The 17683-nt window shown below is 35.9% G+C and overlaps 2 protein-coding genes across 2 annotated transcripts; one reads left to right on the top strand and one right to left on the bottom strand.

The window, feature by feature from the left end:
• The first annotated feature begins 10830 nt into the window (after nucleotides 1–10830).
• On the top strand, nucleotides 10831–12028 carry LOC143628744 (uncharacterized). The gene has a single exon (XM_077098244.1). The coding sequence runs from the start codon at nucleotides 10831–10833 to the stop codon at nucleotides 11923–11925; it is 1095 nt and encodes a 364-aa protein (XP_076954359.1). The 3' UTR covers nucleotides 11926–12028.
• Nucleotides 12029–12681: 653 nt separating this feature from the next.
• On the bottom strand, nucleotides 12682–17356 carry LOC143628674 (SUPPRESSOR OF GAMMA RESPONSE 1-like). The gene is made up of 6 exons (XM_077098199.1): nucleotides 17342–17356; nucleotides 15481–15613; nucleotides 15183–15369; nucleotides 13846–14339; nucleotides 12822–13121; nucleotides 12682–12735 (listed from the first exon to the last, which is right to left on the bottom strand). Exons 1-6 carry the CDS (start codon nucleotides 17347–17349, stop codon nucleotides 12682–12684), a joined length of 1176 nt encoding a protein of 391 aa, XP_076954314.1. The 5' UTR covers nucleotides 17350–17356.
• Nucleotides 17357–17683: the final 327 nt, after the last annotated feature.

Here is a 17683-nt window from a genome sequence, read left to right on the forward strand (position 1 = left end):
GCAGTTAATGTTGAAAAATATTGGATATCGGTCAAGTACCGATATCTGAGAGATCGGTTATCACGGTGAGATATCACTGGGATATCGGTAATTTTAATATCATGTAAAATTCATATATGTATAGAAATTTAACACTAATAATTTAGTATGCTCTCCTATCATTAACAAATTAACCTTTTGTAACTTGTAAAACACTAACAATCATAGCAAGTAGGAACCCATTAAGATAGAAAACACTTACATTGAACACTAAAAACTGATAATCAAAACTTAAAACACTCATATCGGGAATATCGGTCAATATCGCCGATATTATCGGTACTGATATTCTGACCGATATTTTATCAAGGGACCGATAACCGATATATCCTTGATATATCAGCGATATCGACTGCATAGCTTTGATATTTTAATGGATTATGGTAATTATAAGTTGGCGATGGTTTTTGTTTTCAAACATCGAGTGTTTGATTATTGCGTTTAGATATCAAACGGGTCAAACAGGTGAAATAAAAAATGCCAGCTAAAAAGGCAATGGCGAAACGAAAGAAGTCTTCCAAAAGTATATATTTCAATCCATTAAATCTTCGATTTTTTAATAATGGAAAACATAGATTATTGTTTTAACCCCAGCAATCATATTTGCTATTCCGATTATTTGTTTAAGAACTATGGAATCATATTTGCCTGTAGTGATGACCAAAATGGTGTATTACATAAGATATCTTGCTTAAATTTCATTGTTGGTTTTAGCTGGTTGCCAGATTTTGAATTCTTAAATTGATTCAGATTGTGTAGTGTTGTGTTGATATCAGCTTAACTTTATCAAAATATAGTGTAGATCTAAGCAGTTAATACGGAAAAATATTGGATATCGGTCAAGGACCGATATTTGAGATATCGGTTATCGTGGTGAAATATCGGTCGGATATATGGATAATTTTAATATCATGTAAAATTCATATATAGCAATTTAACTCTAATAATTTAGTATATTCTTCTACCATTAACAAATTAACATTCTGCAAATTGCAAAACACTAACAATCATAGCAAGAATGCTATAAGAATTGATAAAGACTTAAAACAATAACAATGAACATTAAGTTGCTATTTGTTTTTTTAGAGGTAAAATGTCTGCAGTCTGCGGACCATATCTGCAAACATCTGCAACAGAAGACGTGGACCAAATCTCTGCAGTCTGGAATAAGAAAACTGTTTGTTTTTTAACGTCTGCACACTGCTATAATAAACAGAATTAAATAAACCGATTTTTTAAAACAAAAATCAAGCAACACATTCATAAACCTTTTACAAATTTTATTCAGCAACAAACTAGTAATAATTGTACGGTTTAACAAAAAATCAAACAACAACACATTCATAAATCTAAACATTCTACAAACTTTATTCAACAGTAAACTAGTAATAATAGAGCAATTACAATAATGGTGAATAGACTATCAAATCTTGAAGAAATAAACATGTCAAGGTAGATGGTAGACGGTGGTGGAGGTGGCAGCTATGGCTGGAGGTGGCAGATGAAGGGGAGGAGATGGTAGAATAAAAGGGGGCTAGGGTTTTGAATGAGACAGAAGATGCAGAAGACTTGAATAGAGGAAGGTCAATGTCTTTTAGGATAAGAGGGCGTGAAGACGTTTTTTAATGAAATGTCTTCAGAAAAACAAACAGTCTGCGAGCCTAAAGGTCTGCGTGTGGTCTGCGCGGCGCAGACATAAGAGGCCAGGAAGATCTTCAGACAAAAAATAAACACCACCTAAAAGTTGATAATTAAGACTTAAAACACTGATGTCGGGAATATCGGTGATATATCGGTCAAATACTAGTCCTATATTGGTCAATATCGTTGATATTATCGGTACCGATATTCTGACTTATATATCGCCAAGGGACCGATAACCAATATATCACCGATATATCGACTTCATAACGGCTATATTGCAAGTTTGGTTATTAATTTTCTAAAATGACAAGAATGATTCAAGCAGTTTGTTTCAGGTAACACTAGTATTGCCTAGTGTGGATGGCCAGTTTAATTGGTTTCAAAATATAGTGTAGAGTTGATAATTTGTAATATAGGTAAACCACATTAAGTATTTGTGTAATTAACTCTATATTGCACTCGGACATTGTTGTAACTGTCACGGAATTAAAAAAATTTCTTTTGATGCATCCAAGACGCACAAACAACTACTTCTTTACTTTCTTTTCCAAAAACCCACTTATATAAGCATCATTGATTTACATCTGATTTTGCTCTTAGGGAAGGTATGTTTCTTTATTTCGCTCATAATTATTCATGTGAATGCAAGTGATACCGGTAACAAAAGTGAAAATTATAAGTATCATTTTGTCACACCCCGACTAGCACAATGCGGAAGCGTAAAACGGGAATGTAACAGACACCTCTGATATCAACACATTGTTTATAAATAAACATTACAAACTAATTTACAATATATTACATTTCTTCGTTCTATCATTGTTTTACAGTCTAGGCGATACAAACCAAAACTAGTTCGTTAACTATACATTCTTACTACTATCGCCCTTGCTTCTATTCACGTAGCATCAATCACACACCTCAGGCAAGTAACAGGTCACCAAATCATTCCAATTTAGGTACACCTGAAAAGCAGTTTAAAACGGGTCAACTACTAGAGTTGGTGAGTTTCACGAGTTTCAAGAAATCAGTAATGAGTATTCACAAGTCAACACTTGTAATCATGAAATAAGTATGTATGTATGTAAATGATGTATGTGATGTAATTATGCTAAGCTACAGTGAAGCCTGGACTGTTCGTGCTGCGTGCCTCCATTTCCCACGCTCAATCAACCACTGTGGTCCCTTTCCGCCCACCACATGCCCCGGTAGCTATGTCTAACACTACATAGCTGGTTCGTAAAAATTATGGTCAGGTGCAAACGGTTTGGTGTCTCGGCAAAACCGTGTCGGCTCCGTTTGGGTTTGTCAAACCAATAGTACTATTCACAAGCCACCGGCTCGAAGTTAATCACTGTGATCGTGGGGACTTTCGTGTGTTAGCACTTAGATAATTCACATCATCACATGTTTCAGATAAGTATATAGATATAAGCAAACATGCTTTTCACCCCAAAAACTCGTAAAACAGTTTAAAAGTGGGGTCATGAAACTCACGGTTTAGTAGATATTCAGTACTGTATCAGCTCGTGGTTTGTTCGGTCCGCTATCAGTAGTTCCTATAATCAATATTATAATAATATTAATATTTTAATATTATTATAATCTCAATACTAAACTGGGCTGTATAACTAATCTGGGTATAGTTGGAATGCCCAAAAAGTGGCAATAGGCTTAGGTTGTGATGTTGTTCAATGTCTAATACTTAAAACTGAACTTGGCTCAGGTTCTCGTTTTCCCAGCTGGGCCAAGTTGTTCGTTTACACGTTCAGAAAATAGTTACGGGAAAATAAGCTTGGGTAAATGTATTGGTTACTAAAATGATTAAGTTATAAGGAAGGATCACCTAATAGGGTCCCGGATTAGCCACGGGGCCCGTTTCCGTTTATTCAGTTTGATTTGAGAAGAAACGCGCACAACCCATCTGGATTGTCCAGGTTTTCCATAGAAAAGTTCATTTTCACTTAATTAGTCCAAAAATATGATTTTTGATCAGTCTTGGTGTTTTGATATTCCCACAGGTTCACTAGTCATGAACTTGCCGGTTGTTATAAAAACTGAATTTGTTTAATATTCAGATTAGCATAATTAATTAACCGTTAATCATTAAATTATGAAAATTTAACCACTTATCAATTAAAATATGTAGATTTTTATAAAAATATTTCTGGAATTTATTTACTGATTTATTAATTTATAAAAATTCATTTTATCAGCTATATTTCGTCTGAAAATCGTCCATTTACTCCAAAAAATTTCCAAAAATTCACCAAAAATTCCTGAATGCTCAATTCATGTCCCAAATCAATATGTATCAATTCCAGAATGTAAAAAGCTCGTGCGATATTCTTTTCGGCCCAAATTCGGCTGTAAAAATTCACACGAACGCAAATAAACAAAATACCTTTAAACTTCTCCAAATGATCCCAAAATTCATATGTAATCAAAATACATCAAATCTGAGTTCCCAGAAAAATTTCATAATTTTTGAAGTATTTTAGCTATTTTTCTCAAATAAACGTCCCAATTCGGTAATAAATTCGCCAAATATTCTCGGATGGTCGAAAAATTACCAAAATTAAACAGGGACTTATTGACATGGTCCCTGATGTCCCTGCAAAATTTCAAGTCCTAACAATATGCACATAACAATCTTAACCTAAATAGCCCGTAAGCGAGTGTTTCGGCATTACTTTAGCGGGTTTGGCTCGTTTCTGACTTTTTAATCAAGTTTTCAGGTTCTTGTGCTTCTAAGCAGGCTAGGTACAAGTCCTATATCACAAACCAAGCAATTTTTCATCAACATAACAGCCCTTAACTTAGGGTTTCGGCTAGTGCACAAAAACGAACTTTTGAACCGTAAAAACGTCGTTTCAACCCTTTAATCCGTGTTTATGGCCAAAAAAACTATCAAAACAGGTTCCTTACCATGTGTATAGCAGATTCATTTTCTGTGGTTTCCCTGATCAAACTAAAGGTTACCAAAGAACCATGCATAGCACTAAATAGGGAGCCGCCGAATACACCAGCTTTTGAAATTTGAAAGAAGAAAAAATTTCAATTTATATTTCTAAATTCTAATTCTTGGAAATTTTTTGGACCCATTTTATTAACAGGATTTATCACTACTTTAGCTACTTTAGCGGCCTGGCCTGTTACTCGGGATTCTCGATTATTCCACCTCTTACTACAGGGCGCTTACCTAGCCAACGCTTAGATCCGGCTCAACCCAAACTTTTCTGGTTCACCCCAACATTCCCCACTTGTCCGACTGTTGCTGAGCAGTTTTTGGATATCAAACGGACCTCCTGATCAAAACATGTTTATGGACCATTTTTAGGATTTTTACACGGTTAGGAATGATTTTTAGTAACCAAGACATGTTTTTATGGTATTAAACAAGTTTAAACAAGTGTAAAAGTAGCTTATTTAAGTTGTTTACCTTAGGGTTTCTTGAGTTTTTGGCTGGAGAAGAAGTTTATGTCCAGAATTTTCAAGAAATAATGTTGAAAATATCTTGTATCTAGTTTAAATGTGAGAATAAAAAGGGGGGGCTGCTGCTGCGATCGGACCATCATGGGCCCACTTTGGGCCAAGTTTCTGATTTCTCAAGCCCAAACACGAAAAGCCCGGTCCAAATTTAGTTCGGGTTCGGTTTTTGGCGCGAAAAACTTATCGGGTGCGTTAAACAGCGCGAAAACGAATGTTTTTCGGCTAGTTTTGTGTAAAATTATAAAAACATACTATATGTTTGTAAAAATCAAAAATATTTTCACGGATCGCTTAAAACATTTCAAATAAGTGTTTGGTAAGTCTTTTTCGGCTTAACGGATGATACAATGTTTGGTTTGTAACTATCTTTCGCGTTTAAATCTATAGCGGGTGGTTAAACGAGCATGTTTTCGGTTAACTTGTTTGCTATCAAACTAAGATCATATTTCTAATATTTTAGCTTGTATAGATCGTATATCACTTATAAATGGCCCCCCGAGATATCTAGGTCATAACCCGACCCGTTCGGTTGATCGTTCGTTTGTTACGCAAAAGGCGTTTATTTGCTTAATCGGTAATTACGTACTGAGGTGTACCTTGTTTTGGCTCAAATGTCACACATTTAGTTATAATTGTCCATATCGTCCCTCCCAGCCTCTTCATTGACGACACCGACTTCCCTATTTCTCACTCCAAATTTACCTTTTTGTCGATTTTTCCTTTTGCTTTTTGAAATTTAAAAAAATGTATATGCATAAAAATACATTTTATAAGACTTTCAACTCAATACAGCCATTTTTTTGCATTTTTTTCCCTCACAAAATCAACTCAAATGATAAACTCGCTCTTGTCATCTAGCGTGATGTTGAGTTGTGAGGTAACGCGATCTTGACATAGTGTATAGTTGAGTTGTGAGGAAACACGATCTTAACATAGTTTGATATTGAGTTGAGAGATCTTACTATCTTGACATAATGAGGTGTTGAAGAACTGTAAAGACCACTATTTTGATATAGTGGGTTGAAGAGGTGCTCATTTTCTTGGATGATGAAATGTTTGCAAGGTGATTAGTGTCTTTGAATTAGTGACACGTTTGGTGTACCAGTGATCTCTACAACATTAGAGTGACGTTATTAGTTGAGCAAACTTTCTATTGGAGAGTTGGGGGAGACGACGTAGAGTGAATTTGTTAACATCACTTGAGCATTCATAATTTTTTTTTTATTATATCACTTAAGGATCTCTATCCTTAAATTTTTTATTTTTACTTTTTTTAACACAAAAGGATCAAATTACAATAAAGAAGTGGATAAATGGTTAATAACCCTTAATATCTATCCATCATTAAGCTCTTGAATAACTTGAGCTGTATTTATACAATGTATATATATATATGTGTATGTGAGAGTGGTGTCCCACGCTCCCACCCCGTCTGTCTGTAGTCACAAACCAAGCTCACGGACTTGAGCTCCACAACCCGAGCAAGTCCATCTCCTCTTGTCCGACCCTCCTCCACATCATTTAGACTTCGAGTTCCGGTGCACGTCACAGATGTTTTTATATTCATATAAACTAGAGTTTTACCCAGCGCGTTGCGCCGGGCATAGTCGGTAAAACTCGGGCGATGGTAAATCCAAACATTGTCAATATGGCGTTGAGGCAGTAAATTGAATCGAATTTGGTTGGTTTCGGTTACAAGCATTATGGTACCGGAACTAAAACCTAAAATAAAACAAAAAAAAAAAGTAAAATTGAGGTGGATCAATGAGGTAACATCTATCGGTGAAACTCGAACGTTGGTAAAACCCAAGCGTTGTCAATCCTGATCATTGAGGCGTTGAATCTACGCAAATTCAATTGGTTTGCGACACTTTTGTTACGGTACCGGTACTAAAAAGAAAAAAATCAACAAAATTGACATTTAGTCGGTTTTCGTTACCTTCGTTAGGTGACAGAACTAAAACGAAGGACAAAAAGTCTAGGCGAACTAAAACAAAAGGTTGCGATAGCTAAAACAAAAAAAATGGCATCCGGTCGTTTTCGTTACGTTCTTTACGCCACCGAGAATAAGAAACAAAAATAAATAAAAGAACAAAATGTCGAGAACCGATAGTGTGCCGCAAAGTAACCCAATGATAACTTTACGACATCAAAGTTCTTATTTGTTATTACTAGTAATGATATGTTTTATTTTATTTAAATAAAAGGCAGATTAAGTTGGATATATGAGAGATTCAAAATCTTTTACATATGAGTTCAAAAAAAATTTAAATTGAATTTTTATATTTAAAAATTCCCCAAAAACTAGACCCCAACAACCCTATCCTGTTCAACGTGGGGATAATGAGATAACGGTTTCCCTTAATCAACTGCCCTTAGATACATTTCAAATATCACCTATTCAATACTTATTATTATTATTATTATTATTATTATTATTATTATTATTATTATTATTATTATTATTATTATCAACCAATAACCTCTAATAAATATCTATTTCATTGTTTGTTCTTATTTCAATGGCCATTCTTTAGAGGCAAACACAATGCATCACATAATAATAATAATAATAATAATAATAATAATAATAATAATAATAATAATAATCTGGAAGTTTGATTAGATTAAGGAACAATGATCCCCTAAAGATCTATCTGGTCGGATGAACACAGGGTTTTATCAAGGTTTCAATTTCTATAAGGTTTAATAATTTTATGTGTTGTTTGATTTGATCCCTCATGAAGGTTGATGATTATGAGACTTCCAAGAGGAACGATGAAATCTGTTGCAAGGTTTGTCAAATTTCAGTAATAATAATAATAATAATAATAAAATAAGACGGTTGTTGTGGGCCAGAGCCCTTGTACATGTAGGCGTATAACGCCCTGAGCACAGCGCCTTGACTATTAAATCAGGGTGCCGGCCCCATAACTGGCGAAAACGGACTCTTGACCGTTTGAAACAATATAAAAACAAATGTAATTTTTTTTAGCAGTTTGTTTTATCATGTAGCAAAAATAAATTTTGGTTTGTTATTTATATTTGTGATATTTGTGTTATTTATCTAAAGTTATTATTTTTAAATAGAGGAATTCATTTAAATTAAAATTGGAAACAATAATTAGGAAATAACTGATTTTCAAGGTGAACCAGTTAAAGTCCACTCATACGTGAATCCTATTCGGGTTTAAAAGTCGCACGATAGCTCCTTTTTACAAAAGGATAGATGGTGTAACATAAATGTAATTTTTTAGTAGTTTGATTTATCGTTTAGTAAAAGTAAATCTTTGCTATTTATTTTTGTGCTGCTTTATTTAAACCATAACTGGAAAAAATGATTAGGAAAGTCCACTGCATACGTGACAATGACTAAAGGGTTTAATCTTAATCTGGCTTGAGATGGGTTCAAGATAAATAAAAAGATAGAAGATAAAGTTTGTTTTGGTTTCATTATGGAATTGTTAGTTTAGATAAGTATTAGTAATCATATTTAAACGAGTTATCTGTATTTAGTTTAGGTCTAATATTTTTATAAATAGGTGTTCTGAGTCATATTATTTTTTCTATTTTTCTTTATTTTGAACATCTAATTTTATTTTTTTTCTCATATATTTTATCCATCCCATGTCTCATCACTAGACTAAGTTAGTGATTATTTGTATTGCTTTATCTAAAGTCATTATTTTTAAATAAAGGAATTCATTTAAATTAAAATCGAAAACAATGATTAGGAAATAACCGATTTTAAGGGTGGGTGGGTGGGTGGCTACTTAAAGTCCACTGCATAAAAGGGCGTTAAACTAAAAAAGCCCAAAGACCTAATATTTTGATAGGTGGTGTCGGGCTGTCGGCTAATGTGACTTGAACCCCAAGGAAGATACAAGAATATAACAAAAGAACAAGACGTGAGAGGGGTGGGCTACTTAAAGTCCACTGCATACGTGACACTGACTACAGGATTAAATCCTAATCGGATTTGAAATAAATCAAGAGGTAGAAGATAAAGTTTGTTTTAGTTTTATTATGGAATTGTTACAATGTTACACGTCTAGATAAGTATTAGTATCATATTTATATAAATAGGTGTTTGAGTCATATTATTATTATTATTAGGAAAAATGGTTTTTATTGGTCTAAACTTTTTCATTTTTGATGGCGCTGGTCCCAACTTTCATTTTGGCTGGCAACAGTCCCAACTTCAACATTCGTTGCTTCCACCAGTCCGCGACTGACGGAGCACTAACTCCGTTATGTTTTTGCTTACGTGTCAATCTGAGTTGTCAAAAACATATTACGTGGCAGCACCGTGGATTATTGGTTTAGGAAAAATGGTTTTTATTGGTCCCAACTTTTTCATTTTTGCCGGCGCTGGTCCCAACTTTCATTTTGGCTGGCAACGGTCCCAACTTCAACATTCGTTGCTTCCACCAGTCCGCGACTAACGGAGCACTAACTCCGTTATGTTTTTGCTTACGTGTCAATCTGAGTTGTCAAAAACATATTACGTGGCAGCCACCGTGGATTATTGGTTTATTACGTGGCAGCCACCAGAACCCTAACTCTTCAACGCTCACTCAAAACCACCGGATCCGCCATCTCCGTCTTCGCTTCCGGCGAACCCCTCGCTGTCGCCGACCAAACTCCCGCCGTCCTCCTCCCCACCCCTTCCTCCACCTCCACCAAACCCCCTTCATACACAAACACCACTGAGTCGCCACACAACACACATAGAAAGAGAGAATGACGAAGTTCGATCCATGGCCTGTAATCTTCAAGCGAGAGTTCAACCGAAACTGGCCGCTCCTCGTTAGATTCGCCATCACCGGCACCATCATCACCAAATTCGCCCTTGGTCTTACCGGTACGCATCCAATTCCTCTTCAAATCAGATTCGATTTAAAACAGGTTCATTGATTTAAAACAGGTTCATTGATGGAGGTTAACGGCGGCTGCCGGAACCGATCTGGGTTTTGAGCTAGCAACAGATGGAGACCGGGTCGATGGCGCTGGCGGTGGTGGTGGGGGTTGGTGGCGGTGGAATGAAGGGGGTTTGGTGGAGGTGGAGGAAGGGGTGGGGAGGAGGATGACGGGAGTTTGGTCGGCGACAGCGAGGGGTTCGCCGGAAGCGAAGACGGAGAGGGCGGATCCGGTGGTTTTGAGTGAGCGTTGAAGAGTTAGGGTTCTGGTGGCTGTCACGTAATAAACCAATAATCCATGGTGGCTGCCACATAATATGTTTTTGACAACTCAGATTGACACATAAGCAAAAACATAACGGAGTTAGTGCTCCGTCAGTCGCGGACTGGTGGGAGCAACGAATGTTGAAGTTGGGACCGTTGCTAGCCAAAATGAAAGTTGGGACCAGCGTCGGCAAAAATGAAAAAGTTGGGACCAATAAAAACCATTTTTCCTAAACCAATAATCCACGGTGGCTGCCACGTAATATGTTTTTGACAACTCAGATTGACACGTAAGCAAAAACATAACTGAGTTAGTGCTCCGTCAGTCGCGGACTGGTGGAAGCAACGAATGTTGAAGTTGGGACCGTTGCCAGCCAAAATGAAAGTTGGGACCAGCGCCGGCAAAAATGAAAAAGTTGGGACCAATAAAAAACATTTTTCCTTATTATTATTATTTTGAAGTTTTTGTAATATGCAGGTGACAAGCAGAATGTCAAGAATCCTATGCATGATACGAGGTTTAGAACTAAAAACATTCATAATATTATTCATTTTGATTCCAACAATATTCGCCGGAATATACCTTCACGGCCAAAAAGTCACCTACTTCCTCCGGCCACTATGGCAGTCACCACCCAAACCCTTTATTCACCTCACACATTATTACCATGCAAACGTTTCAATGCAATCTCTATGCACCCTTCATGGTTGGACCCTCCGGGACTACCCGAGGCGCGTGTACGACGCCGTCCTATTCAGCAACGAAATCGACATGCTTACGATCCGATGGAGGGAGTTATACCCCTACATTACCCAGTTTGTGGTTTTAGAATCGAATTCTACGTTCACGGGTATCCCGAAACGGTTAAACTTTGGGATGAATCGCGATAAGTTTGACTTTATCGAGCCGAGATTGACTTACGGGACGATCGGGGGTCGGTTCAAGAAAGGTGAGAACCCGTTTGTCGAAGAGGCGTATCAACGGGTGGGGTTGGATCATCTTTTGAGGATAGCGGGTATTGAGGACGACGATTTGTTGATAATGTCGGATGTCGATGAGATCCCGAGTGGTCGCACGATTGATTTGTTGCGGTGGTGTGACGGGCCGCCCCCGATTGTGCATTTGAATTTGAATAATTATTTGTACTCATTCGAGTTTAATTTGGATCGGAAGAGTTGGAGGGCGTCGGTTCATCAGTATCGAAAGGGGACGACTCGATACATGCATTATCGACAGAGCGATTATTTGTTGGCGGATTCGGGTTGGCATTGTAGTTTTTGCTTTAGGAAGGTTAGTGATTTTGTGTTCAAGATGAAAGCTTATAGTCATACTGATAGAGTGCGGTTTTCGCATTACCTTGACCCGAAACGGATCCAGAAAGTGATATGTAACGGGGCGGACTTGTACGATATGCTTCCCGAGGAGTACACGTTTCGGGAGCTGATCGGGAAGATGGGCCCCATTCCCCATTCGTATTCCGCGGTTCATCTGCCTTCGCATTTGTTGAAGAATGCTGATAAGTATATTTATCTTTTGCCGGGAAATTGCGTTCGGGAAGATGGTTGAGTGTTCCACCGTGGCTGCTTTAGTTACCCGCCACCACGTCCCGCCATGCTACCACTGTGGTTCTTGCCTTCCTTCGGGCTGTGACGGTTTTAGTTGCGTACATTTGATTCATCTCTAGTTTTAAATGTTGGTTTTTTGGTTAGTTTTATATGAAGTTTATTAGTTTTTGAATTTTTTTCGGCGTTATTATACGTGTTAAGATTGACGGGTCAAAATGAGTTCGGGTCAAATATAAAACCATGGATGGTAAAAACCAGTGGCGGGTCCAAAACAAAACATGTAAAACTTATTATATAGAGTCAAAGTCAACACTGAGTCAAACTCAAGCTTGAGTCAGGTCAACATCTTGTAAGGGCTCAACTAATTTACAAAATTTCAAGTTTCATTCAACTCAACTCTCATTATTAAAATGTAAATAAATTAGTTTTACCCAAAGCGATATCCCGAAGCATCAATTGTCATTTGAGCCCTTGACTTAAAAGTTGAAACACAACCGAAACAAACAAATTTACAAGTCAACGGGTCAAAATTCACAAATGTACTTGTCACAATAAGTTAAAAAGAGAGTTATAAAGCCAAAACAAACAACCATTAAACCATAAGAGTTGCTAGTTACCATTACATACTTGCTCTACAACACTGCACAATACACAAAATCAGAGCCTCGTTCCATAGGATCATCATATCATACCTTAAGTTTCTTTTCAGGATTTTAAATAATAATATAACCAAGATGAATATCTCCGTATCGACCAATCATTTCCATTCTCTACACCAAAAAATGCTGTCTTGTGATGAAAACTGCAAGTCCTGCATGCATGTTACAAATACAAAATTAGCATTTATAACGATTAAAGTCTCAAATCAGGTTAAAAGAAGTGGTTATTTGGGCTTACAGTAAGGTTGAAATCTGGTAAAGAACCCAAGTCCAGATTCTCAAGATCATCATATTGAGAACTTGCACCAGGTGCACAGTCAGCATTGACATTCGATCCTGATTGAGGTGCGTTATTCGGCCTTGAATCACCAATAAAGTCATTAGTATCAAGATTCTCATTGCCGAACAATGAGTCATTGAATGCATCTAAATCATCCGCTTGTGAATCATCTTCCCATATGAGTAACTCCACATTATTCTTATTAACAGCATTAGAAGCCGAAGGAAGGTATGTTTGCTCAATACACCACACAGATTCCTAACTCGGCATACAATAAAAACAGTCAGCCTTGTCACACAAAAATCACCAGTTAATTAAAACAAGAACTAGAAGTGCTAAGATGAGTAGGTCCTAATGCGTTTGGGTTGAAACTGGTCGAAACGGGCCACTGAAATATATAGCATGTTTTATGGTCTGAGTTAATTACTCGGATAGTCAGACGGTCCCTGCAGTATGTCCATATTGCAAGTTTGGTCCTTAAGTTTGAACAATTACACGTTTAGTCCCAAGTCCCAACTATTTCGAAAGCATAACACGAATGATCCTTAGAAATGAACGTTAGTTTCTCCAGTCAAGTACGTATGACATGACTAAAATACCCCTACTGCTAAAACATTAAGTAATAATAATATAGTATATAACTTAAGTCACATAACCTATTATTCTATAACTATTTTTTTTTGTCTTTTATTAGTAAGGGTATTTTAGTCATCTCACATGCGCTTAACTGGAAAAACAAATGTTCATCCATTCCAAGAACCATCCTTGTAACGCTTTCGAAATAATTACCATATGTGTAATTTTTCAAACTTAATAAACAACTTGCAATATGTCCATACCAGAAAGACCATCCGTGTAATTAACTCTTATTTTTTATATATATTCTTCTAACTTATTTATCAACTAACATTTATATACCAATTTATCTATGAATTAAATGGGTGGAAATCCACAAGTAAGATGAATACAGTCATATACCAACCTGTAATGGTGACTGATCAGCATTATCATTGTTAACATCATCACAAGAAACCAACTTTCCTGACCTACATGGATCAGGCGTGTCGATTTTTGGAGTTTTTGGACTCGTTGAATTCATCCATGCATCTACTTTTTCAACTACAACATTATTATCTGCCTTCTCAGCATCTTTCTGTGACTGATAGAATATTTTTGCAACTACAAATTGACCATCTTGTTCATCTTCAACGGTTCCTAGATGATATTGATGCATGACCCAGTTCAACTTATAAGGTTTTGAACCCCCAGTACCAACCCCATAAAGGACCATTATCTTCTTGCAGCCTATTTGGACTCCATTCTGCATAACAGCTTTTGTCTTCCCGGTTTTATGCCAGCGAACATCCTTGGTCAAACTTGATTCTTGACAGATCTTGCGACGCTTTCTTTGACCAGTCGTGTATGCGTTTGAGGTCCTGTAAAAGAAATGAACACTGTTTCCGTCTTTTCTAGCACCTGCAATATTAAGTCAAAAGTAGAAAAAAGAAAGTTTCTCAGTTCAGTAATCGCGATGACACGCCAAATGATAAACAGAAAATTGGTTCTTGAGTTTTTAAAACCATTCGGTTTCGGTTTTATCATTTGGACTTAAAATTGTTGGGCCAGAAAGTTGGCCCAAAATAATGAATTTGGGACCAAATCTTTTTGTCAATTAATGATTAATTGATTATTATACATTTGGGCCCAATATATCCAGGTTACACTATTTATTAAACTCTTATAAATTACTTAGCATTCAAAGATAAAAATGAAAATCCATAAAATCGATTTGTTTTTTTCTGTTTTAACTGCACGCAAAGTTGAAACCTAACTGAAGATTCAGTTTTTACGACAGCATAAAGCCAAGCCGTCGAATTTTTGTTTGGCTTCAGTTATTTCAGTTACTAGTTAGGTTTTTCAGTTTCATACATCCCTAATAAATAGGCTGATTCAAGTTATGTAAATACTAGCTTAAAAAGAAACAGATCAAATGGGTCACAAAAGTCGAAAGTCACCCCCAAAGTGTTTTATAATGCATGAAACCTCATAAATCAATTTATTCAAGTATTAGATTATTATTAAATAATATAGTTTCTGTAATCATATTTGATACTAAACATGCATAAAAACAGAACTTTTTGTAACACTAAATATGTATAAAAATCTTGAACCGGTAAACCCAACCAGACCTGCAGCAAACAAAGTACCACTGACCCGAACCAGTTTTGACTTTTGACCCGTTACCCAACCCATTCGACCCACCCACATTTCCATCCCTAATAAAAACTGAAAACACTACATCACAATTTCTCTGCTCACCAGGAAGATTTTCAGGGTGTTTGTAGCATATTCCTTCATCTTTATCAAGTGTAGGAATAAATTCATCAATGAATTGATGCGGCATTTCATTCCCGACACCAGATTTGGCTGCTAAATGTTGTAAAAGCTCAGCATCACTTGGTTCAAATTTCACACCCATTGGAAGCCCGGGCCACTCAACCGTCACCTGTCATATAAAATGCATAGTTGCATACAAGACATGAATTTTGTATTTATATTTTATAAAATCAAGCGTATGCAACTGCAACAGATTACGAAAAGATGGAAGCTTTCTTACATCACTATTATCGATCTTGTAATGGCATTTGGGGCACTCTTTATTTGCACCGCAGTCTTTGACCTGTTGCGTTATACGAAGACCAGGTGTTTTAACCTTTCTTGCTAAAGTTCTACCATTAACAATCCAGCTTCTACAATATTTAAAAGATAGATGATTATATATGAATGATGCTAGCTAAAGCTTAAATATATCACCAAATGTATTATATAATAATAATTGGCATGATAATTTGGTGCTCAATACTCACTAAAGAGTAAAAATAATCAGAAGGAAAGTTTGATGTTACATGCTTAGTTCAGTAAACCATTTGACTATTAGTCTATAACTCAAATGCCTCTTAACATATACTAGGGGTGTGCATGAAGCCGTTAAAGCCAAACCAAAATAACCGAACCAAAAAAAAGAAAAAAACTAACGGTTTCGTTTTAGGTTTTCGTAAAAACCAAACTATCAGTTCGATTTCGCTTTTGCATGTAACTAGGGGGTGTTTGGGATTCCTTTTTAAAACTCTATAACTTTTCAATAAGTTACAAAAGTGTAACTTATTAACTTTCCTCCCTCACACCAAAAGCAATCCCAAACACCTTATACCTTTCACAAGGTTAATAAGTTATAAGTTGGTGAAAATAAGCAATCCCAAACACCCCCTAAGACCGAAAAAGCAGAGCTAAACTTATAGTTTTTAATTTTTTATTTTAAATTTTAAGTAATTTATAACAGTTAGGGGTTGCAACTTGCAATAAGCCAACCTGCTCGTGAGCTACTCAAGCTTGGAATGATAAAAGGCTCGAACAAGCCCGTTTAGGCTCATCGAGCCTTATGCATTTTTATGTTTAACCTCTTTTGGATTCTATATATTATTTCACACTCCACAGCTGAGCTGGGACCGTGCTTTGGCTCGTGTAAGTTACTACACTAGCTCGAGCCGAGCTTGATAAATATATAGTTTAAACTTTAACCCAAATATTACAGGCCAAATGTATAATAATCAATTAATTATTAACTAACAAATATTTTTATCCCAAATTCATCACCTTTTTCCCAACCTTTTTCTTTAAGCCAAAACTTTCAATCCCAAACATCAAAAACCAAAACCGAACAGTTTTCAAAAACTCAAACAACATTTCGGTTTTTGGTTCGGTTTTAGCCCAAAACTGAAACCAAACCAACTCATGCACGCCCCTAACATATAAAAAATTAGTTGTTATTATTCTTATTATTATTATTATTAAGAAAAAAAACCTAAACCGAACAGTTTTCAAAAACTCAAAAACAGCATTTCGGTTTTTGTTCTGTTTTAGCCCAAAACTGAAACTGAAACCAAACCGACACATACACACCCCTAGCATATAAAAAATTAGTTATTATTATTATTATTAAGAAAAAAACCTAAACCGAACAGTTTTCAAAAACTCAAAAACAGCATTTCGGTTTTTGTTCTGTTTTAGCCCAAAACTGAAACTGAAACCAAACCGACACATACACACCCCTAGCATATAAAAAATTAGTTATTATTATTATTAAGAAAAAAAACCGAAACTGAACTGTTTTCAAAAACTCAAAAACAATATTTCAGTTTTTGGTTCGGTTTTAGTCGAAAACCAAAACCGAACCGACACATACACACCCCTAACATATAAAAAAATTAGTTATTATTATTATTATACACCAATGATCAAAAGTCTCAATTTAGGTTAATGTAATCAATCACACACACACACACGATTAAAATCAATAGACGAAACCCTAAAAAAGTAAAAATCATCATCGCAGCTGACGGTGATCGGAAAGGAAAGAAATCGAAAGGTTTACAACATTAATAATAATAATAATAATAACAACAACAACAACAACTTACTTGGCCATTATTGGAAAGTAAAGATCGATTGAAGGAAGGAAGATTATTTAATAATAAATTAATTACGAGTGAAAAACAATGCAATTTCCTCCTTTCTTCTTCTTATTCTTCTCTACAGAAGCAAGTAATGTACATGTAGTGATGAAGAGAGTGTAAGCGCGTGTTTATTGTATGCGCGTGGAACTGGAATAACACGGATATGAGCGGGAAATTTACGAGAGGCATGTCATCCGAGCCTCAGGCTAGGAACTCCATATATTTTTTGAGAATTAGGATTTTTTTTTTTTTTTCAGTTTTTTTTGGTAAATAGTTAAAAGAAATTAGTTATTGTGACTTTTATGA

The sequence above is a fragment of the Bidens hawaiensis genome, unplaced genomic scaffold (genome assembly GCF_021521415.1).
Source record: "Bidens hawaiensis isolate Kalapana, Puna unplaced genomic scaffold, B.hawaiensis_p1.1 tig00005061_1, whole genome shotgun sequence".
Classification (NCBI taxonomy): Eukaryota; Viridiplantae; Streptophyta; class Magnoliopsida; order Asterales; family Asteraceae; genus Bidens; species Bidens hawaiensis.

Coding starts and splice junctions, on each gene's coding strand:
- LOC143628744 (XM_077098244.1), top strand. CDS start 10,831: ATGCAGGTGACAAGCAGAATGTCAAGAATCCTATGCATGATACGAGGT.
- LOC143628674 (XM_077098199.1), bottom strand. Junction 15,370..15,480: donor ACAAGATCGATAATAGTGAT/GTAAGAAAGCTT, acceptor TTTATATGACAG/GTGACGGTTGAGTGGCCCGG. Junction 13,122..13,845: donor CTGATCAGTCACCATTACAG/GTTGGTATATGA, acceptor ATGCCGAGTTAG/GAATCTGTGTGGTGTATTGA.